We start from the raw sequence: 22,968 nt of genomic DNA on the forward strand, positions 1-22,968 counted from the left end.
AATAAAATTATACCAAGGTACAAAAAGTTTTGTCCGTACCACACTTAAAATAATCATTTTTGCTCTCAATTATCCTTAATCTTGTATCAAAATGTGACTTTAATAACTTTCCCAAGTATCTAGTACAAGACTGAACGTAATTCACTGTACATTAAATCCTGACATATGAAAACCAGGTATTTTTGTTAGCCAGGATGAAAAAAATATTAACCTGCTAGGATTTAAGATAACAATTTTATGGGGCCCAATGATAATAAAACTGTTAACGATGTGGTCTTGCTGTCTAAATGTTGAAATATTACTCTCTATTTGACAATTATTAATGATAACTACTTTAGATTAAAATCGCTATTCATTTCATTGTTAATTTGTTTATTTCAAAATATTTCATTCTCTCAATTTTAAAATTATTGTTGTGAATATAATCCTTTCTTTGAAGATGCTCAAAATAGTAAGATTGTTCTGTGTGAAATTGATAAAGTTCATTATAATTACTGAACATGAATAAACTGAGGAATGGAATGAAAAATGTATACGTAAGTATTAACTCGAGTAGAACATAAAGCAAGCTTTACTTATAAACAAGTATTCACCATTTTTTGTTGTATGGAAGATGGATATTCTTGTTAAAAATTATCATATTAATGAATTTAAATTTCTCTACTCCACACTTCAATTGGGCAATATTTTCAACCCTAAACAAAAAAATAGCTAACTTGTCATTTGAGAATGCAAAATATATGACTGTAAAATAAAAAATATTAACGAGAAATTTAAAAAAAATTCATCTGTGCAGTGAATTTTTTTTAATCAATAGAGACTAGCAGTCCAGTTGGAGGTTCTTGTCTATCTTCTCGCTTCTCATCAGACAGTTGCTGCTGCCGATCACTTACATTATGAATGACAAGCTTCATCTTGTCCTGATGAAAGACATTAAAAAAACATTAAATACAATTCTGCTTGCTTGGGTAACATTGAGTAATAAGGCAAAGATAAGGGTGTTTGTGTTTGTATGTCTTTCTGTGACGATTTTAATTTCATTAGGAAACTACTGCTTTCCAACTATTAGGGTCTTAAATCAACTTTATCTCAATGCATGAATTATTTGGAAGACCTTGGTTATAGTCTACCATTTTTACAGCATAGTTAAACAATAATCACTACCTGATATTTTCCCCACATTGCAAAGATGTTGCTAAGCTTTTCCAGAGGATCCAGACATCTGCGTACTGAGAAAAAAACACAAGACCAATGAAAGCTGTGACAGTTTTTTCCAACCCGAAAAATGAAGGCAAAATGAATCTATTTTTTACAACAAACACAGCAGGATAATGTGACCTTCAAAAAGAGCTGTGCATATTGAAACTTGAATAAAGCTATTTTTGATAGTTTTTATGGTTTCACTTGCTGATCTTCTTAGAAATTTTAGGGTTGAATAGCAGAGGGGACAGCCAAAGCTAACGAAATGATAAATCAAGTGTGCACTAGATGTGAAGATGCTACAAAACACACTGTTTAAGCAGTATGGTACTAAAATACTTACCAGAACCATCTACTGATTCTTCCCACATTTCCAACACTGATGCGTCAACCTGTCCCCCCACAAAACTCTTGTGTCTGGTGTATTGGCTGAACAAAAGTAATGAAACAAGAAGAGTTAAATTAAAAAACAAAATGAAACAAGAACAGGAAGTTGTCAACTCATTCACGTTTCTCAAGGCAAGGTTCACTGCTCCAAGCTAAGGGCAAGTTACAATACGGCTCCATTGAAAACTCTTACTTGCTTCTGATCTCGTGCTACTGCTGAAACAAAACTCTTTAAATGTGACTTCTCAAACTCATTAATAATTCACCAAGTTAAAACAAAGAAAGTCACAACCGTGAAGCAGGTTTGGATACCCGGTCTTAATTAGCATAGATTTTGACGATTTTACTTCTCCGTTTACTCCTTAGGTTTTGTTTCGATTGAGAAGATATCAAACACTTGAGACAGTGATTCATCAGCTATTCAAACACCTTGAATTTCGTCAAAAATACTCGGCTACACGTCGTATTTTCAACTCTCTTCTCGGTATTTGGATATCCTGATGAAACACTGTCTCTCGTGTTTGACTTATTACTTACCGCATGACATCTGAGATCATAAATCCTGGCTCTATTTTACAGGTCTGAAAACAAAAAAACAGGTTATAATCAGTTGACTGGATTTTATGCCAAGGTCTCTCCATTATCTGCAAAACATTTCATCAAGTAATCATGTAACAATAATTACTATGTTCTGCTTACCTTGAATGTCTTGTCCGGCTTAAACACCTTTAACATTGTCATCTCTTGAATAACAGGTACTTTAAGCTTGCTTCCAGTCTGGAAAAATTTAAGTTTCATTATGTATTTGATGTTAAACCCAAATTAATTTGTTGGGAGTATTCAAAGAATGACTGAACTGTCAGAGAATGGAAATATCTTTTCATTACAAACAGCAATGAACATTATTTAATATTGGTGATCTTTGATCCCTCCAGTTCATAATGATATTTTTATACAATTTTTTTTACAGAATTATCATGATCATAATTTAAATTTCCTATTGAAAGTCAGCTACAAAAGTACAGCAGAGAGAAACTTAGCCCTTTACAAGTATAAATTATGTGTCTCATGTTTAAAAGACACAAACAAGTGTAAGTATACATACCCACTCTATCATTTTCTTTTTTATTCCATTCAGTGCCACTGCCACAGGAACGGGGTGAAACTAAAAAACAAAACAAAAAGACAAAACCATGAGGACAAAAACAAAATCTCTTGACAAATAAGTACCAATTGAAATTTATACAACTCTAGTATGATAGGCTTCTTTTAACTTAATGACTAGACTAGAGCCACCGGATAGATGAGCCATCAGACTTATAATCAACCCACCTCATTTGTAGCAGTAAGTGTCGCTACATCAGGCCCTGTAACACATTGACCTGAAAATGAGTAAGCTGAGATCAGATAAGGCTCTGTACCCTAAAAGGCCTGGGGTTTTATCAGCCTATCTTCTAAACTCAAATCAAATCAAAAACCTGAATATAATCATTGTTGCAAAGCTGTCCACACGCAAAAGATCTAAAGTCCTGAAGTTACAAAGAAAATCATGCCACATAATATTATGTCTTTGACAATTTTCTTGGCTAAATATGTGGCAGATACATTTTAAAGGTATCATTATTCTCTGCCATAAGAAAACTACAGAAAGTGTCATGTTTACTTGACGGTTTAGCAAAAACCAATACAAAAAAGACTGAGTGACTGAATAGTGTTGGTTATTGACCATTTTGTACCTGGAAACCATCCAAATCTTCCTTTGTAGAGCCCAGGCCACCTGAAGAACAAAACAAAAACAAATAAATCCTTTTTAATTGATTCACAATCAAATGATTTTTTTGGTGCCAATTTGTAATTATAGCAACAGAGAACATTCATGGTTGCATCACTTTTCAAAATCCCCTGACTTTTCCATGATGAAAATAAGATTTCCAGGCTGACCAAATAAATACAAAATGTTGCATCTAGTAGCAGCACAGTCCTTATCATTGGTCATTAGCCCTCTGCCACCTTCAAAATCTACAATATAACACTTACCATGCTGACTCAAGTTCACAAACATTCTCAGGATACAGTCCCTATAAGAGAGAGATCAAAGTAAGAATGTTTGGCAACACATGAAGTCGTATGAAATCCTTCCATTTTACCACTTTCAAAATTACATATCCTTTGATTTCACTTACAGGGAACCAGAGATTTCCAGCTTTGATTCCTATGATTAACACTTCCTCGCTCTGTCTCAGGTTTAATTCTAAGGAACAAGTCAGAGTTTATTTGAACATAAGAAAAGTAAAGGTAACCTGAATCATAATCTTGTGTACATACAGTTGCATCTTGTTATCCCAATTTCAGTCCTCTCAAACTCTCTGCGAACTACTATTCCCTCTTGACCTATTTTTCGTTTCTCTTGAAAGTTTGAGATAACAGTGCTCGTTACTGTATCTTTTTTACAAAATAAAATCCTGTCAGAAGTAAGGGTAAAGTCTGCATACAAGCCAAGTGGCCCATCAGGCTGGAGCTTATCCCGGTTTCTGCAGCATGAAGTGACTGGGAGTATTTCTACTCCCCCCCTGGATGGGATGCTAGTCCATTGCAGGGCTACACCCAGCACTGAGTTCACCGATATCCATTTATACATCTGGGTGGAGAGAGGCACTGTGAGAGTGAAGTGTCTTGCCCAAGAACAAAACATAATGTCCCCGGCCAGGCTTGAACCCGGATCACTCGATCCAGAGACAAGCGCACTAACCATGAGGCAAAAGTGCCTCCCTGTCTTGGAGTACTCTGCCAATAAATGTGACTACAGGAAAATCTGTTAAGGAAATACAGAACATGATGAATAACACTACACAGAGAACAGAATGGCATACAAACATGACAGCAACTATAATAATTTCTAATCAATAAATACACATAAACGTCACTGACATTTTTGCCTTACCCAAGTCAACTGTCTGGTGGTAATCAATTTTAGCATCGATTGAAACAGCTAGAAATTCTTCATCTGGTATAGGCATTCCTTTGAAGGACTGGAAGTAATTGAATATAAAAAAACAATGATGTTCAGCCATGAGTATAGGCGATGACAACTTGTTTGATTTAATTGCATGTTTAAACTTACCTTAACAAATGCTTGCTTTTCCTTCTCAATGCATTTTTTAAGTTTACTCTCCCATTTTTCTTTTTCTCTTTCTGATGATGCTAAAAATTTGTAAATCTGTGTTGGTGTTCCCACAATGAACACTGCAATTTAAAAACAAAGTTTAAAGTAAAAGTTTGTGTTGCTATGTATCACATATTATTGAATGGTTTTCTAACAAATAAAAGTCTAAGCCCTGTATTACACAGTGATAAAACACGACGGGCATTTGCAAATGGCCGGAATGTTTTATCACAGTGTAATACATGGCTTAGGCTTCTTCATTTGCTTTATGATATAGAGGTAATGTGCCGAAAAACAATAAAACATGCTTTTTCTACATTTTATACTTTGATAAAACATGGGTTTTCGACCAATCAGAGCATGCACAGGGTCCTATCTATATCATAACATAAAATAAAGCCATTGTTTAATGACTTACTAGAGTTTGGTGGATTACTGTAATATGCACTAGGTGCTGTTACCCATGCTTGAGCAAGAGAAACACTGTCCTTGAGTTTATAACTTTTCTTCCCTGTTATAAGATTTTCTGAGGCCTATAACAAAAATAAAGACTTAGTTTATGAGTTATTTTATAAAATCCTAATTATTTTATGAATTGACACATGTAATTCATGTTGTCAATGATTGGACACAAAGTTCATAAAGAGCAGTTTTGCAAGACTTACCAAGCCAATTAACAAAATATTGTTAAATAAGAAGAGATGTCTGCAAGAAAAAAAAAAAAAATTACTGTCTACTGATTTTTTTAAGCCGTCTCAAACCTCATCAACTGATTCATTCATGGACACTAACCAAGTTTATCACTTATAAAAGCTTTTTTTTATTTTGTTTTAAAGCATGATTGCCTTAGTTATGTACTTGTATCTATTTATGAATAAACTTTTATATCTTAATTTTTTATTTCATTTTTAGTTAGCAGGACCCCATTCACATCAGTGCTATTGTATTAACTGAAGGGTTATCCTGACGCTTTATAAATATTTGATTATCATTGTCATTGTCCATAGAGGTGTCTCTTCGGATGTGATGTTTATATTAATTTCTATTGGTTTCCCAGGACCCATACACTGGTGGTGCATATCAAACTCCACAAAGTTATTTTTTGTACAGAGTAAATACGACTATTGTTACTCCCCTGCAAGTTGGAGGTATATTATGCTTAAAGTCCCTTTTCCCAAATGATGTGTTCAAAAGCTACCCTCCAATGAGAAGTATGGACCCCACACCCCTCTGGAAATTCAAGTTTTTGCTCATACTTTGCTTTTAAAAATTAGGCTTTCAAGACCTCCCTTCCCCTTGGAATTTGAAATAACCCTCATTGGAGTGGGTGATGGAACCACATACATGTAATACAAAATAATAAATTTTAAGTACTACAGGTTAAGCACAGACAACAATCTTGCCTTACAGTGCAATACAAAGATATTTTACTTTTTATCTCAACCCACAATAGGTTACTAAGTAACTACCAGTTAATAAAAAAATTATTTTAATAAAGCTCATAGCAATCTCTTGCATCCCTTGCACATATATTAGCAATATTCCACAATCATTCTTCACCGACCACTGCACCCATGTCTTTCTCGTTAAAAGTGTGAATGATTCCGGCTTTGCTTTCTGACCTTTCAACTGTTTCATGTACCATTCCACCTTCACTTGCACTACTGGCTTTCTTGGTTACCCTCTCAACTTCACCTTCATAAATATATGTGCTGAAAATTAATCAGAGATATCTCACATTAATAAGCAGATAAAGACTGAGTTACACATGATCTGAATTCATCTGTGAATGAACAGGTTTTTATTGTTCCAAATTTCAATGCCGACATCTAACAGGTAGTTTCTTTAATTTCCTTGTTCAGTTCAGTTTTTTGCAAGCCTAAAAAGGAGAGAGGGCCCTGGCCAGCTTCTCCCCTATGTCTTTGCTCTCCAGTTTTCACCCTTTGCCCCAACTATAAGTCAATGCTTGAGGCTAAACACCACGCAATTGAGTACTCTTTAATGATTTTTGTCCTGTCTTGTTTCATGTTCATCATTATAATTATCACAGATTAAGATCAAATCATATTTTATCATATTAATTGTTACAAGACATGATAAACATAATATATTATTCTGTATTTGAGCTCACTTACCAGCTATTCAGTCAGTTGATATCATTCCTATTTAATTATTTAAGGTCATTCCCCAGTATTGCATTGCGCATCCCTACTGCGCATAATTTCATGCGTGATTAGCACACACGCATTAAAAAATGGCGGCTTTTTCTTTGTGTCTGGACCTCGCCATAGAGGTAAATTGTCATTTTCTCGAAAACGAGTATGGTGACCTATCATTTTTCCTGTTGTGTTGAATTGAGTAATACATTTCTCTATGTAAAATAAATATGGGCCAATTCTCAGTGTCGAGCAAGAAACAATCGTCTGAAACGTGAATTTAGCAAGCAATCATGACTATAATCATGGTGCTATTGTAAGGATTTATATAGTATAAACAAGGTGCTGTTGCTCCTAAACAAACATGGGAACCCCTCGTTTTTATTTCCAAATATAAGTTCCTACAATATAAACAGTCAATAGGCAAAGTTTGACAAAAATCTCAGTGCAGGTTCTAATTCAGTGGAATGACCTTAATCTTAAATTCAAGAAAGAGTGCAAATTATGAGTCCTGCTGTTGCCAATGACTGGTTTTCCCTGACATCCAAGACTACTGAAAATTAAAACTACCTTAGTTACATGAATATAATGTACCTGGTGATAAATGTCTCCCCTAATGGTGCAGTGTCTGATTCACTGTCACTGTCACTGCTATCTCCAGTCTGAGGGCGAGTAGCACGTGGCAGAGTAGTTGTATTAATGCGATGGAATTTTGGAGATGTTTCAATGCTGTCCATCAGTGGAAGAGAGATTCTGTTCATAAGGAAAAGAGGTGATACAAAGTCTTCACTACAATCATCCAAGTCAGTTAGGAAAATATGCTTATTTCTTCCTCTACATTTTCATAATGAACAAAATAATATCTAAATCTAAACATGGCATGACACAAAGTGTGCTGTTTTTCCTACCGCTTGAGACTTTTTGATATACTTGTCATCTGGTCTCTTTCATGTTTTCTAAAATAGCAAAAAGAAAACAAGCCTTAAGCATTTGAAAATGGGTTATTCCAGAAAAAATACACATCCCCCGACGGATGGCAAACTGGAAATTCTCGCGGGAGGGGGGTAGATGGCTCAGGAAATCCGAGCGGGAGGGGGGGATCTGAACCTAAAAACTCTTCATCAGGGGTCACTTTTAACTTTAACCTTGATTGATATATTTTAACCACTTAAAAAAGAACTTTGCAATGGGAAATCTTGTAGTCCTTCAGTTTATAGTGTTCTTACCTCACATGCTTTAAGTTTACCTTCATAGCTCCTGTTAACAGGGGAACCAGTGCGAAAATGATAAAACATGGTTGCCTGAGCACGCAACGCCTGGAACATTTTTACAGTACCCAGGCCACCTGCGCCTGTGCTTTGTAGCATCCTCAAAAATGTGAAGAAAAGACGATTAGGGTGGGAGTCAGTTGAACCTTTCTGTTTTATTCAGGCAACACAAGAACTCGTTTTGCTGGCTAACATGCGTATGCACAATTTGCATATAATTTCTTTCTTACCTCTTACGATGTGTAACTGTAAAATCGTGGATACGATATACCACCATGCATTGTGAATCTAAATGACCTCACAAGAGCACAACTTGTTTATAAACAAACATACTTATTTTGGCATTGTTAAGTTCTTTAAGTATTTCACATCGAAGATTCCTCGTCGGATCTGCAAGAGTTTTAAGCAGTTTTATCTAGGCTACGTCCACTTTATTATCCGTGCCTTACAATCGATATGGTAAAAGACAAGTTTATGGGCATTACGCTTTAAAACTTGAATACTTGAAAGAAAGGCAAGAGTTCCAGTTGACCTACAGACCCATAAAGGTAATGAAATTTAAAATTAGTCTAGTTCGAAAAGCTTTCTTAATAAGCTTGCAAGTAAGTAAATGTCACACAACAGTCCTAAACATGTGTCAATGTAGGCCGTCTTGTCACCTAAAACTGAAATTATAGTTTTCATTTATAATCGCCTTAAGGACTTTTTTTTCGCTGTGATTCTTCTCACATTTACATAATTTTTAAGACTTACGAATTTCTTATCTTGTACATTTGTTGTGGTACAGAAAAAGGCTAATGGTGTTTTAGAGGAGAATGTTAGACACGATCGTTTGAATAATCTGATTTAAAAAATGTTGAAATTTAACCCGCAAAATTCGCAATATTCGCCGAGCGTTTAAAATTATAATGAACAGGGTTCTTTTGAATGAAATGTTACGTCTTTTCTATTGCCTGTTGTTTCCAGTTAGGGCCTTTAAAAAAAAACATGGAAATCCGGGCGGGAGGCGGGGTCCTTGAGCTTGGAAATCCGGGTGGGAGGGGGGCTCTAGCAGTCTGGGAAATCCAGTCAGAGGGAGGGGTCAAAAATGCTTGCCATCCATCGGGGGAGTGTGTATTTTTTCTGGAATAACCCAATGTCAGGTACAAAAAAATGAAACCTTAATATATTTAGCTGTGATCAGCCAAAAATGTACAATTATATTCAAATACACACAATTACTACCCAGTATTTCCACTAAAAATCTTTCTTTTTCATGCCATTAGCAATAATTGGCACGATCGACAGGACTTTCTATGGACATGAAGAATTTCTTTGCCAACTGCCACCAGATGTCAAATTAAATTAAGCCCATGGAATGTTACCTTAGACGTACTGTTCCAAAATGTTTTCCTGAAAATAGAAAATCATGTCAGAATATACACAAAAAGTAACTTGTCTGATCATGATGCAGTAAAACAAACGTTAAATTGATGATCGATTGGGTTTCAGTATTTTCAAGTTCTAGTCTCTTCTTAAGAAAGATTCTCCCTTGGAAGCTAAAATTTGTTGGTAAGTACTGTGAAGTGGTTTTCAGTCGTGTGTCATTGAGTGATTATAACGGCCTGTCATGACAAAATAATACATCTGTACCATAAACTAATGAGAACTCAAAGCAAACAAACAATTACGAGGAAAGCACAGGAAAACACCCATGTTAACTAAGATGCAATAATCTATCGCTTTGGTTTTGTATCTGACATTTCAGAACTGTTAGAGTTAAGAACATATCAGCATGTTCATTGTTGCAAACTCTATTTCTCTGCATGCCACACAGTCATCAGTATTAAATAGAATTTTTCACCATGTTAGAAGTTGTCATGAACGAGAGTTGATCCAAATGCTATCAATTGTAGAGTCATTAACAATATTTAAATCACCTGAAGTATTTTGTGTTGCAGGTCGAATGAGATTCTGTGAAACAAGAAGAAATTATAGTGATGAGAACAACCTGGGGGTATAAAATAGAGCAACCATTAAACAATACATCCAGAGAAAACATTTTAGAAGTAAATAAATGCTAGACTAAGTAGATGACATAATTATTTGGGAATCATCATGTTACCATTACCAAATGCACATTTTTAACATTTTTAAAATTTGCATTCATAATAATGGCAAGATGATGCCAAAACATAATACACTAGTTAACATTTGTATTTCTTTTAAGAAGTGAGCTATTATTAAAAATAACTAATACTGAGTTGAAACTTACCAATTCATCATTAGGAAAACTTTTCATAATTTCAACAACTTTGGTTTCATTCTCTATTTGACGAATGTGTTCATTTAACGCTTCAGCAGTCTGTGGATTAGATTTAAATTCAGTCTTAATATACTACCAATTTCTCTAAACCAGACATCAACCAACAGTCTGGTAATCAGTGATAAGTCAGAATTAACATTTTGAACTTGAGTATGTACACACGACTGGCCTTTTCTTTCGATATAAAAATGTGATGATTCACCTAATTAAGTGTACTAATATCAAGAAACAGTTTAAACTTCTGAAAAATTAAATATGGATTGGTATACCATCCTAATGTTTAGAGCACAGACCTCCAGATCGAGCAGTCCTGGCTGAACCCTGGCTAGAGTCATTTCACGCATTCTTGAGCAAACAGTTCTACTCTCACACCACTTCTCTCTCCACTTAGGTGTTTAAATGAGTAGTGGGGGTAACCCTGCGATGGACTAGCATCTCATCTGGGATAAGCTCAAGCTGTAGGGACCACTTGGCCTGATGCAGACTTCATCTTTACCTACAGTACACACTAGCCTTACCTTTTGGGCTTTGCTTTGTGCCTCCTTCAAGTTCTCATAATCAGGGTGATCCTACATTCAAGTAATTGAAAAGAATACACATACCTTAAAGCAGGGCTCAAAAAAAGGGCTGTCCCATTACTTGTCCCGGACAAGAAGATTTTCCTTCTGGGCAAGTAACTTTTCATTCTCACTGGTCCAATGGGCAAGGGATCAGGCAAGATGTCTGACAGCTAAATCATTTAAAGAGTAAACTATGACTTGCCCAGGGCAGGCAAAATTTGAGAGCTATAGTCCTCCCAAGGGCAAGCTGGAATTCAAGGTTTTTTTAAGCCCTGTTAAAGGCAAATTGAATCATAGCTGTGCCAGCTGTCCACAATGCAGATGGTTATAATGAGCAGGAAATGATAAGAAATATGAAAACCCCACACTTTAAATTTCTTTTCAAAACTCTTAGAACCTATTTTCAAACTTTTCATGTTCAAGTGAGACTTGACAACTGAAATTGTTCTTACTAAACTCTATATCAGGAATCAAAGATCACTTTAAATTTATTTCACATGTATATATATTTGTATGTGTTACATGTAATCATTTTTGGATTCATTTGACAATCATGCCCCATTAGATAGAAACCAATCATGTAGTTAACCACACCTCTCTTGTTCTTTTCACCAACTCCTTTAATATGAGTTCATATCTGGGAACCCTCTAAAGAATAAGAAAATCATGTCACAGACCATTTCAGAAGTACATTTATTAATAAGTTATTTTTACAAATATTTCACTGACCTGACACAATTCTCCTTAAAATGCCCAAATATTATCATGTAGAAGATTAAGTATCTATACAAAAATAATGGCAAGGCAGTTTACTATCTGACTATTGGGAGACAATTCACATGTCAATTGATAATACAGGCCATCACTGAAACAAAATTCCCTTCCTACATGTACCTGGATTGGCATAAGTAGCAGTGAATCCAGCGTATGGCTGCAATTGACCTGAGAAGAAAAGTGTTGTTAGTAACCTCACCCTTGTTTTCAGTTAACAATAAAGATGAATTCATAGACTCAACAGATTAATGCTTGAATTATTTGGTAAACATCTTCCATCCTGTATCTCACAGAGCAGAAAAAGAGGGGAATCTCTGTCTCACAGGGTAACTCATAATAAACCAACAGTACTATTATTAATAGTAAAATTTTATTGATTATAATTTTTAATAATAATAATAATAATGATAATAATATTGTTATTATTATTAAAATAGACCAGCAGTATAATAATTATAAATATGCTGTTTCTCTCCTGGACTGTAAAGAATGATGCCATGAACAGCAATCATGTCGAACACTTGGCAAGCTAAGGAAATGATTGTTATCTTTTAGAGAAATACTGACAGTCTTTTTTTTATTACTGCAAAATATATCTTTCGACACTGTTTATTATTTATTTCCAACTATCTCACCTTGGCCAAAAAATTCCTGAATTTCTCGTTGTTTCTTTCCAACTTCGATTTTACCTGACAAGGAAAAATGCTAATTTCAAATCAAAAAACAATTTCCAGTTGGAATCTGATTCTAAAGATTGAAGCAGTTACTGTTAATGTATTACCAATACATGACTTAGTTCATGTATATACATACTCCCTATAAAGTGGCTAAATTCTGGAGTCGGGTGGCAGCTCTCGTAAGGTCTCCCATGAATCGCTTACAAGTTACCCTTTGAGAGGACAATAGAGCCAACAACAGAAACAACCCCAAAACAATATGAGCTGCTAACAATGAAAAGAATTACAAGCTTACAAGAGCTGCCACACTTCTGAAATTCTGGACTAGTTCTGTCTATCATTTTCAGAGAGATGCATCATCAATGTGTGTTTTGGACAGACAAGTTCTAACTTGCAATTTCAGCTCTTCCAATGCAAACCAATCCCCCATACTACCTCGATTGCGAAAGAACTTATTTTGGGTACAGTGGAAATGCATTAATTATAATAATTATAATATCATGCTTTATGCCATACCTCATTGCCTCTCTTCCTTGATTTAAAATATGGTTCAAACATCATCATGTAGGAAAACTGCAAAATACAGGCACTGTATAAATTTCATATTCTGAACAAAGCTATCCATCATTAAAGTTGGGTTGGCAAGAATTCTATCAAATCCACACATACCAGAAACATCATTGATCAGTTATTAATTGTTGTTTTTAAATAATAATCATTATACAACTTTGTTTTGTATGTAACTATATGTAATTTTCCTCTTGGTCAGGTGGCTCTAGATATTTTTAATAACGTAAGCAGCTACAGCTACCGAGCCTTAATATATAAAATTCAAACTACAGTAGAAATAAAGTAACTGGAAATTCCCCTCACGCTCCCCTCCACAGAAAACCCACTGTTCAGAGGGAAAATGCTGTCAAATCTCAGGAGAGTTTCCAACTTACCGTAATTACACATGATAATGTTTAGCATGTCATTACTAACCATTTCTACAAGAATGTCCCCAATCTGAGTTGTATTAACGTCCCAGTGAGCCAAACGTGCTTGAAGTTTAGCAACCAGTTCTTTACTAATGGACTCTAAGGACTGAGAAAAATTAAAATAACTGATATTGATCAGGCTTAAATTGAACAGTTCTGCTCTAGGAAAAAAAAATGAAATGATTTTCATTTCATTTGGTGTTTCAAGAAATACTAAAATAAAGACAGGGAGTTGCCTACCTCTGCATTGGCAAAAATTCTTTTCAGATCTTCATTTGATATAATACGAAGCTTCCTGAGTGGTCTTATATAATGCTAAGGAAATAAGTACAATTAAATGACTAATTATCATTTGCACTTATTTTATCAGATGCAGCTCTACAGTGTGTACTGTGGTTCCGTTCACTATTTCCTTGGAGAACCCTAAGAAAACAGGTCCTGCATGTAGGCCGTATATATCAAAGTAATAGGGCTGGAAAAAATGTGTACACCCCAGGGCTGTCAATAAGGGCCATAACCCATAGCACCTGTTATGGCTGTGCATGCTTGATGGGCCCTTGATGTTACAGGTGAACTTGCCTGTAGTTGATACAATTCACCCATAAAGTAACAAGTTTGTTATGGGTGTGAAGATCAAGACTACAGGTGAATTAAAACTTAATGACAGCCCTGCACCCTACTAGAAAAGCTAAAGCCCTGCAAAACTGACGAAAATTGATGAGAGTCAGATTTCTTCTTTTTCCTGATAATTCAGTTGCCAACTTGCCTTTTCAAGGTCAGGGCACATGGACCTTGCTCTGCTCGGTCTGCAGCTCCTGACCTGAGCAAAATATTTTTCCATCCAGTCCTCCCACTCCGTCAAAAAGTACATTTAATTCTTTGTAATTGCTAGAGGGCTTCAAATAGGTACCTACCCCGGACAAGAGATTTAAGCCATTGAAGTAAGACACCTCTGACGTCAAGAGCTCCTGAAGAACAAAATAGCATCTCCATTGGTATACATGTACATAGTAAATATTATCAATCAAGAAGAATTCCAGGCACACAAATAGATAATTTACTTAATAATCTTAGTTACCAGAGAGACATTTGAAAATTTCTCACATTCAGCTAATTAATTTTATCTCTCTAAGTACTAATCACTGGAAGATTATTACACAGACTAAAAATAATTTGCGGCATACCATTGCTGCTCTAGTTCTTTTCCGCTCCTCTGATTCTATAGTTTAAAACACAATGGAAAACATGATATGCATGACATAAGTTCAGTTCAACCAGTAATTGTTTGTCTGACTAGAAATAATTGTGCGACACTCACAGGACCTCAAGGGAAGATACATTCATGTATCCAATTAAATAAATATTACAAATGTGCATGCATTCACTAAATATAGATTCTCAGTCTTCACTTTCATTTTTCAAGGACTTGAATCAAAACAATTCAGTGAGAGGATCTTTATCAACAAAAAATTGAGATTTATACTTGCCACAGGGCTATTATAATGCCTACACGAAGGGTCTTTCTTAGGCTGCAACTAGTTGCAACTACTACATGTATAGGGCAAAACACTGTTAAGTACCAATCCATTTTGTGTGTCCCACCCGTATAGCTTTTGAAACTAGTACGTGGTTATCTGCAGTGATAATTACAGTCAAACCAAGAGCTCTGGACGCAGTCTATAATAACGAGACCTCTATATTACGGACAGGTTATCTGGTACCAGAGAAGCCAGAATTGTTATGTTCTCTACCTCTATTATACAGACACCTCCATAAAACTGGCTCTGAGTCTTAATTGTTATCAAAATTAAAGAGGTTCCACTGTATTAATTGTGGAGGTGCAGTGGCCTCAAGGTTAGTACTCTGGCTAATAGATCAAGCAGTCCGGGTTCGAGTCCTGGCCAGAGACATTGTGTTTGTTCTCGAACATGACACTTACCTCCCACAGTGCCCCTCTTTCCCCAGGTGTATAAATGAGTATCAGTGAACTTAATGCTGGGGGTAACCCTGCAAAAGACTAGCATCCCATCCAGGGAGAAGTAGAAATACTTCTAGTCATTTCATGCTACTGAAACAGGAGATAAGTGCCAGCCTGATGGGCCACTTGGCTCAAATACTGACTTAACCAACCTTTACCTACTGCAGGGCTCGAAATTAACTTTTTCGTTTGGGAGCCAGCTGGTGAGTAACGGAAAAATTTTGTCGCCAGATCATAACTTTTGGTCACCAACTTATCTTACATATAACTCACACAAGAACACGATTTTATAGTTTACTTTGCACGCAAGAAAAGTCGCAATTGAAGAGCGAAAACAATTAGAAACAACACGAGTAACACTTAGTTATAAAGCTACCGTTGTTCTCAGGTGATATGTCTCTGGTCCGAAGGTGATGGTTGTCTCCATAGTCATTTTAAATCAAGCGAAGAATAAAACGTTTTAAGTCCGTGGTTTTCATTATGAGACAAACATGGGTCCTTGCATATTTTCATATTTTATTCAACAACTGATGAAGGATTCAAAGTTTGGATTAACATTTTGGCTGAATCTTCATTCCCCACATAAAAACTCGCGTAATTCCGTTAACAGATTGGTATCTGCTGCCATTTTCATGGCAAATGAAAAGCACATGGTGTTGAAGTGCGCCTGCGATCCCAGTTTCGGAAGAAGCCGCTGAAACAATATGGCGCGCCGTGAATGCAGTGTTGATGTGTCAAAATACGTTCAAGTTTTTCGATTATCTTGTAATATTCAGACATTATTTTACTGGGGACGGAAAGGTGAGTTGTATACCAGCTACCATATCCGCTTGATTTCCCAATATAAAGATTTAAAAACAAAAGTGGTGTCGTGGTTTTCTTTAGTTATCGGAAAAATGCGAGTCGCCAGCTGGCAATCAGTTCTGAAAATTTAGTTGCCAGTGCTCAATTTTTGGTCGCATTGGTGACCAGTGAGTCACAATTTCGAGCCCTGTACTGTATTATTTAAATAACTTGAAATGTGTAATGTTACCTTCTCCATCCTGTGCCATTTGCTCAGAGAGTATATTGAGCCCATGAAATGACGTGAATGCCCCAGGACTAACAATTTCACTCTTAAGTGAATCACTTCTATGCACGCCATTTTGATTGACATCAGGCTGTCTGTGTTCCATATCCATGCAATGTTCGTCTGTATCACAACAACCCTCAGAAGTCATATTATTTCGATCATTTTGTAAATCCTCCAAAATTTTTGAGCTGATCTCAGTTTTTGGTGGAGATGAGACAAGATTCTCTGATACCTCTTCCCTGAAGAAACAGAAAAGCAAACTGCTTAGGAAAGACTTAAACTGAGCTAATCACTAGTTAATGTATATTGTTACCAACTGAGGTTATAATTGTTACAAACCCAGCAATTATTATAATGTCCAAATATAGTCCTGCCCATGCTCAAGTCCTGAGATCTTGGGATATGGGTATCAAAGTACATTTATTTATTACTTAACCAACCACAAGATGGAAGTATGGAAGTATGGAAGTAAGATTACCAAGAATTAATACAGTCTCTTCAGTCAGGCAACAAATTCCTTTGAACTTTTTTCAGCATGAAACTACCAAGCTGAATGGCCTGAAGTTATCATGTTTAAATTGTGACATCTCGCCTTTAATACTCACCAACCGGTATTTCCAGCTTCATCTGATGTCTTCTTGACAAAATTCCCAGGAAAGCAGCCAGCCTGAAAATAACCCAAAAAGTCATTTTTATCACATATAGATTGAGTTCAATTGATTTGTTTACTGGCACACAAGGTTTGGACACAGAAGGTTGATTTGGTCTGGAATCCAACCACGATAAATGTCGCCATATTTGCTAATAACTTACATGTATTATGAGTCCTTAGCATCCGAGAGGGCTAAAAAAAAATTGAATTCTATCTTGCCCTTTGGACAAACATCTCTCAACTTTTGCTGGCCCTGGGCAAGTCTTGTTTACTTTTTTAAATTCTAGTTGGTAGACAACTTGCCCAGGCCCTTAGCCCATTGGGCAAGTGACTTGTATGAAAAGTTACTTGCCCGGTACGAAAATCTACTTATCCCAGATGACCGGACAGCACTTTTTTCAAGGGCCCCTGATCTGATCAGCTAAAAAGGGTCAGTTGAATTAAAATACAGTGTTCTCATTAATTTAGGGAGTAGAGGCTAGTATCTTGAAGGAGACACCTGACATCAATTCAAGTGCCAAAGGGACAAGCCTCTAGGGAGACCCTGTCTGGGTGCATGCTTGAGCACCCAAAATATTTGGAAATTGAGAGTCTCTGAATTGCTATTTATGCATTTGATCTCTTGGAGACATTTCCTAAAAAAAAATCAATTTTGCAAAAGGTCAAAACACCAAGAATATTAAGGGATTACAAAGACTTTTTTCTAGTTTTATCCTACAGTGCTAGCATAATTGAAATGTACACCACACCCTGACCCCTTAACCCCTCTCTAGCTACAACCTAGACTGTCCTGAGACAAAAACAGTCAAGGTTCAGTCATTGTCCAAAATACCTCTGCTTTCCGTAAATTACTCGTTATAACTAACACACATATTAATTTGTATCATTTCACGAATAGTACATGTAGATGGCTCAGAAATCGAAGTAACCATCTTTTTAACTGGCGCACGACACTTAATGAGAACCTGGAAAATGGTTTATGACTTGTTATAAGGTAAATTAAAGAGGTGCTGTCAGTTAATATTCATTATACCTGATAATCTCTGTAACGTATTCCTCTGTACCAGCCATCTTGATACTTCTTCACCACACACACAATATCTCCCTAGCATAAAAACATTCAATGTTAATACATATTCATTTATTTATTGGTTACATTTACCTGTTATCATTCTTACACACATTCACTATGACACATACATTTTGCTTTATAAACCCCCTGACCTACTTGTCAGAGGAAACCAAATTGGGCAAGCACAGAGTATAATTGATTATGGGGACAGACAATGGCGAGATTGAGAGATGCAAAGGCTGTAGACTAGTGGTTTAACATTGGATATATGGAAAAGAGCAAAGCTTGTAAACAAGCAATATATAATTATATAGTGGACACTCATCAAAGCTTCACATGCTGACTGCACATGAAATTGGCATGACAGTGCTATGTTACTTGACTTGGCTTGAGGCTGTTTTTCTGGAGATTATGTTTTGGCTGCAGGTAACCTGAAAACACCGAGACCTGGTCTGTGGACCCCACCCACTACAGACCAGGTCCAAAGACAACTTTACGGACCAGTCCACAGACTAGCCTTACCCCCTCTACGGATCACCCTCAAAATAGAAAAAAGTTATAATAAATAGAGATTTCACTTCTGGTTGTCTAACAGATCACACTTGTCTGCAAAATTTCAATATTTACGTTGTGCAAATTAATGTAACAGACTTGGGTTCAGGCTCGGGTGTAAGTTATATCATTACACATTGCCATTTCCTTTGCTGTGGCTATGTATGAAAAACTGGGAAGCCTCCACCATTTCGTTCAGCCCATTCTTTTATGGGTTTGTGAACTCATCCCAAACTTCACGATTTGTTCAAAGGAATCCCAAAGATAAACAAGCAAGAAGAACCTAACAACACATCTTTTGTAAGCAGATTCAGCCACACATGGAAGGAAAGAACTAAATTCCTTTTCTTTGCCATCAGCATTTCTTTTTGCCGAAAACAGCTTTCAGACATTGTTTTGGGGGTTTTAAAACCCCAAGTATGTAACATTTGCATAGTATATATCATGCACTTTATTTATATGGATCATGACCTTTTTGGGGGATGGTCCATAGGGATAGTCCACTGACTGGTCTGGTCTGTGGACCCAGTCCATAGTGGGGGTCCGCACACCAGAGGTCAGTGTTTTCAGGTTACCCTTTGGCTATCCTTGCTAATAGCATCGCGCACAAGTGATATCACACAAATTTAACTCCCGGTATGACTCAGACATCAAAACCATTCTGTACGCTACTGTACTTCTTTGAGAGCAACGTATGGAACAATGGCCCTCACAAACACTTCAGCATGATACTCAGCGATCAATTTCGCAATTCAATGGGACTTTCTGGCTCAAAATGTTAGAGAAAACCCACAACATGCACCTTGCAATAATATATAATAATAATAATAATAATAATAACAATAGCAACAACAACAACAACAACAACAACAACAACAATAAAACGGAGGCGAAATATCACCAGCCTCTCATTTACAGTGTATATAGGGTGTTCATGAATACACTCCTTACGTCCTTAGCACGTGCCACTCCTTACATCCTTTCCTAGCAACAGGCCAGGAAAGAAATACCATAAAGAAATGCCGTAAATCTGATCCCATTTGTCAAATTGTCGTAATGAAACTGGGCCAGGCCTGCTCTGTCTTTGCAAGTAAAAAGCAATTTTAACCCACACTATCTATATTACACATACCGCACCAAATATATAGATCTATGAAAATAAAATATCTGCAGTTGAGGTCTCCTCACAGTCACAGATTTGTTTATGTGGTCGGATAAATGGCTCTATTAAAATCTAGGTCCTCCAAACTGCATAGTACACCTAAATCTGCCATGCATTTGGAATTGTCTCAGGGACTTCCTGATAATAATAAAGCTATCATGTCCTCCTGTTCTTTCGTATTTGTTTGGGACGGAGGACACAGGTGCACAGCTCGGGTTGTCAAATTTGGGAATTTCTGGCAATAAGTCTTCTCTTCAAGGCCTGCATAAATAACAGATAAGTTTCTTTTTGTAACACATTTCTCTGTAAAGCATTCTAATTGGCTAGTCGCAACCGCTGCGCTTAAATTTCCCAACTTTGTTTTGGGATCTGTGAGACTCTCACTGCGGCTTTGTAAGATGCTCCTGCAATTTGTGACATTTAGACTCTTTTCTGGACAGCTTGAATCTGTTTTACATTACCTATGGCCGTGCTCAGTTTTTTGATTTTCTGGTCTCTAAGACAACACACTCATACAAAACCTTCAAACGGACTGTACATCTTGTCCGGGTCTCTGGTGATGTAAACTATTTTTAGCAACTGTGTGCAATGCTATTGTCTTAGCTATACCCTGGTTAGTTGTCTATTGACCCTTTAATTTACCTTTGACAGTCCAAGTTCATCCCTTTTTGATGGTTCAAAATCCCACACAGCAATAAATTGTTCAAGACTCCTAGCAAGTTGAAAATTCAACATTTCATTAATTCACTAGTTGATTCATGACAAGGTAGGTCAAAATTTACCCCCTAAAGCCCGGTTCACACTAGCGACATAACGACATAACAATATCGACATAACGACATAAGAAAAAGATCAGTTTTATCTTTATGTCGTTATGTTCATGCTGTTATGTTGCTAATATGTCATTATGTCTACATGCTCACACTACAAACATGACGTCCTTTTTACGTCAAGATAACGTCCTTTTTGTGTCATTTGTGACGATGTTGTCATGTCTTTATGTCGCTAGTGTGAACCAGGCTTAAGAAAAACAAATCAAACTGCTGACAGAAACTCTTGTCCATGGAAGGGGGGAGGAGGTTATTGTTGGGGAGATAGCAAAAGATAGCAAAGATAGCAAAAGATGGTAAAAGATAGCAAAAGATAGCAAACGTAAAAAAAGAGAAACATTTCTAAATGAAAAGAAAAAAAATCAAGCACTAACGGTAAACTTTAAACACACAAAATGCCACTTTCTTAAGTCAGATCAATATTATTATTGCGGTGGGCTCAGCAGGGTTCTCAACTGGGGCTTCAAACAAGTTAAATTAAAAACAATATTGCTTCCAAGAATTTTGTTTTCTTTTCAATTAAGCTTATACCTTCATGTACCAGCTGGCAAAGTTTATTGAGCATAATCACGCACTGTTTCGCTAATTTGTCAACATTGAAATAACCACTATAACATACAAAACTCAAAAGCTAAAAGGTTTACATTGAATACTGCCAAAAGCACACATAAACACAGTGCTATGACAGGCATATTTGCAATGCACTTGTGTTCAAAATGTCGCAAAATCCAGCTGAAAAGGTGTTTCTGTAATTTGTAAGCTTAATAACTTACAAGCTTTTAACTGTTCTTAATTAAACACTTATTAATAACTAGAAATAAAAGTTACCCTAATTTTACTCCAAGAGATAATTTCCTAGCTTAACTTACCTTGATTCATCTGAATTTGGTCTTTCCTCTTCAGCTTCTTCCATGTATATGGTACTTTCGATGCTTCCAACTTTCGAATGTAAGTTTTCCTTTCACAACGTTGTCTCCAATATTCCCGCCAAACAGTGGCAATATCGCCACTCAAACGCTGGCTCTAACTTTTAAATAGCTTCCACGACACTTGTGAGGTATCTGACCGAGCAAAGAGTTCTTTGTTGTTCACATATGAGGGCTCAAACACCAATATACTCCGTTGAAGAAGTCGTGACTGTAATCGTATCGAATGACATGATTTGACCCTGTCATGTCAAACCACGGTTGACTGATCAACGGAGACAAGATGTCAAAAGAGCTTGGTAAAATTCACTGCGGAGTTTATCTTTGGTAAACAAATCATTCATGGATACACTATCCTGTATCTTGAAGTGCTCCAACAGGAAATGCAAGATTGTTCGTCCACGAATATCTGTAAAGACAGAAACTAACTCACCTTCACTTTCGGAAATGCCGATTCCACGCCGACAATGGAACGAAATAGTGCGAAGCCGCACTCGTTCATTTTTCGTGACGTCACGAGAACTTTACTTCCTTTCGGACACACAGCGCCGGTACCTCAAATATGTGTTGTAGATATTTTAAAAGTACAGTACGCAGACGGTTGTCAAACGAATGTCAGTATTTTTTGTTGTTCTTTACTAAATACTGGGATGCAGTTAGTACCCATAGGAATTGGGCAACCTCTATCCAACCCCAAGTAAATTCGTGCTCCATCGCATCGCATTTGGTAGACTTTCTAACAGTCCTTTCCAATAATTCTTCCCTGGTCTGTTGGTTTCGACTTAGGTCGCTCGTGCCCGCCCTCGCGACTTCGTCGCTCGAAGATCACCCTCTCGCTTCGCTCGAGGGAGATAAATAAATCAAAGATTAAGAAAAGGTCGACTTGTGGCAAGTCTACGGTGAGCCAGACATTTTCTCCATCTCGCGCATTTAACAAACTTTCAAAGGAGTCCATTTACTTTCACCATTTGCTTATAAGTGCAGTTTGGTGCCGGTCCCCGAAAGCACTAGAAAAATATCTGACGACTGTGCCTAATATCGCGCACATCTTATGGAGGAATAAAGAGGGTTATTTTAATTTAAACTGATTCAGTACATCAATTCCACAGTCAACTGCCGGCAAAAATAATCGAAATCATCAAAAACCACCCTAAATACCACAGAAATTTTAAAATTGCAAAATATGTCACGTTCTTCTTTCACCCGTGATATGAATAATCAGATTACGTTTGAGGTAATTAATTAGCATGTACT

General features: G+C 36.6%; 1 protein-coding gene across 1 annotated transcript; it reads right to left on the bottom strand.

The window, feature by feature from the left end:
- Window positions 1-83: 83 nt before the first annotated feature.
- On the bottom strand, window positions 84-22,844 carry LOC145489034 (uncharacterized). Its single transcript, XM_081467926.1, has 34 exons — window positions 21,658-22,844; window positions 20,601-20,670; window positions 18,206-18,277; window positions 17,126-17,187; window positions 16,482-16,759; window positions 14,655-14,689; window positions 14,385-14,438; window positions 13,711-13,785; window positions 13,475-13,576; window positions 13,007-13,063; window positions 12,449-12,502; window positions 11,934-11,981; window positions 11,634-11,687; window positions 10,998-11,048; window positions 10,429-10,518; window positions 10,094-10,127; window positions 9,539-9,566; window positions 7,815-7,862; window positions 7,501-7,659; window positions 6,373-6,462; window positions 5,416-5,455; window positions 5,169-5,283; window positions 4,709-4,830; window positions 4,529-4,616; window positions 3,771-3,838; window positions 3,625-3,665; window positions 3,324-3,364; window positions 2,920-2,969; window positions 2,693-2,752; window positions 2,287-2,364; window positions 2,125-2,168; window positions 1,544-1,629; window positions 1,165-1,229; window positions 84-920 (listed from the first exon to the last, which is right to left on the bottom strand). Exons 1-34 carry the CDS (start codon window positions 21,699-21,701, stop codon window positions 807-809), a joined length of 2,517 nt encoding a protein of 838 aa, XP_081324052.1. The 5' UTR covers window positions 21,702-22,844; the 3' UTR covers window positions 84-806.
- Window positions 22,845-22,968: the final 124 nt, after the last annotated feature.

This window comes from Orbicella franksi, chromosome 6 (genome assembly GCF_964199315.1).
Source record: "Orbicella franksi chromosome 6, jaOrbFran1.1, whole genome shotgun sequence".
NCBI classification, from domain to species: Eukaryota; Metazoa; Cnidaria; class Anthozoa; order Scleractinia; family Merulinidae; genus Orbicella; species Orbicella franksi.

Bases quoted from the DNA above. Each gene is read 5' to 3' on its own strand.
- LOC145489034 (XM_081467926.1), bottom strand. From the start codon at position 21,701: ATGGAAGAAGCTGAAGAGGAAAGACCAAATTCAGATGAATCAAG. The intron at 17,188-18,205 runs GTATAATGAATA...GGTTATTTTCAG, and splicing joins TACGTTACAGAGATTATCAG to GCTGGCTGCTTTCCTGGGAA. The intron at 2,365-2,692 runs GTATGTATACTT...AAATTTTTCCAG, and splicing joins AAAAGAAAATGATAGAGTGG to ACTGGAAGCAAGCTTAAAGT.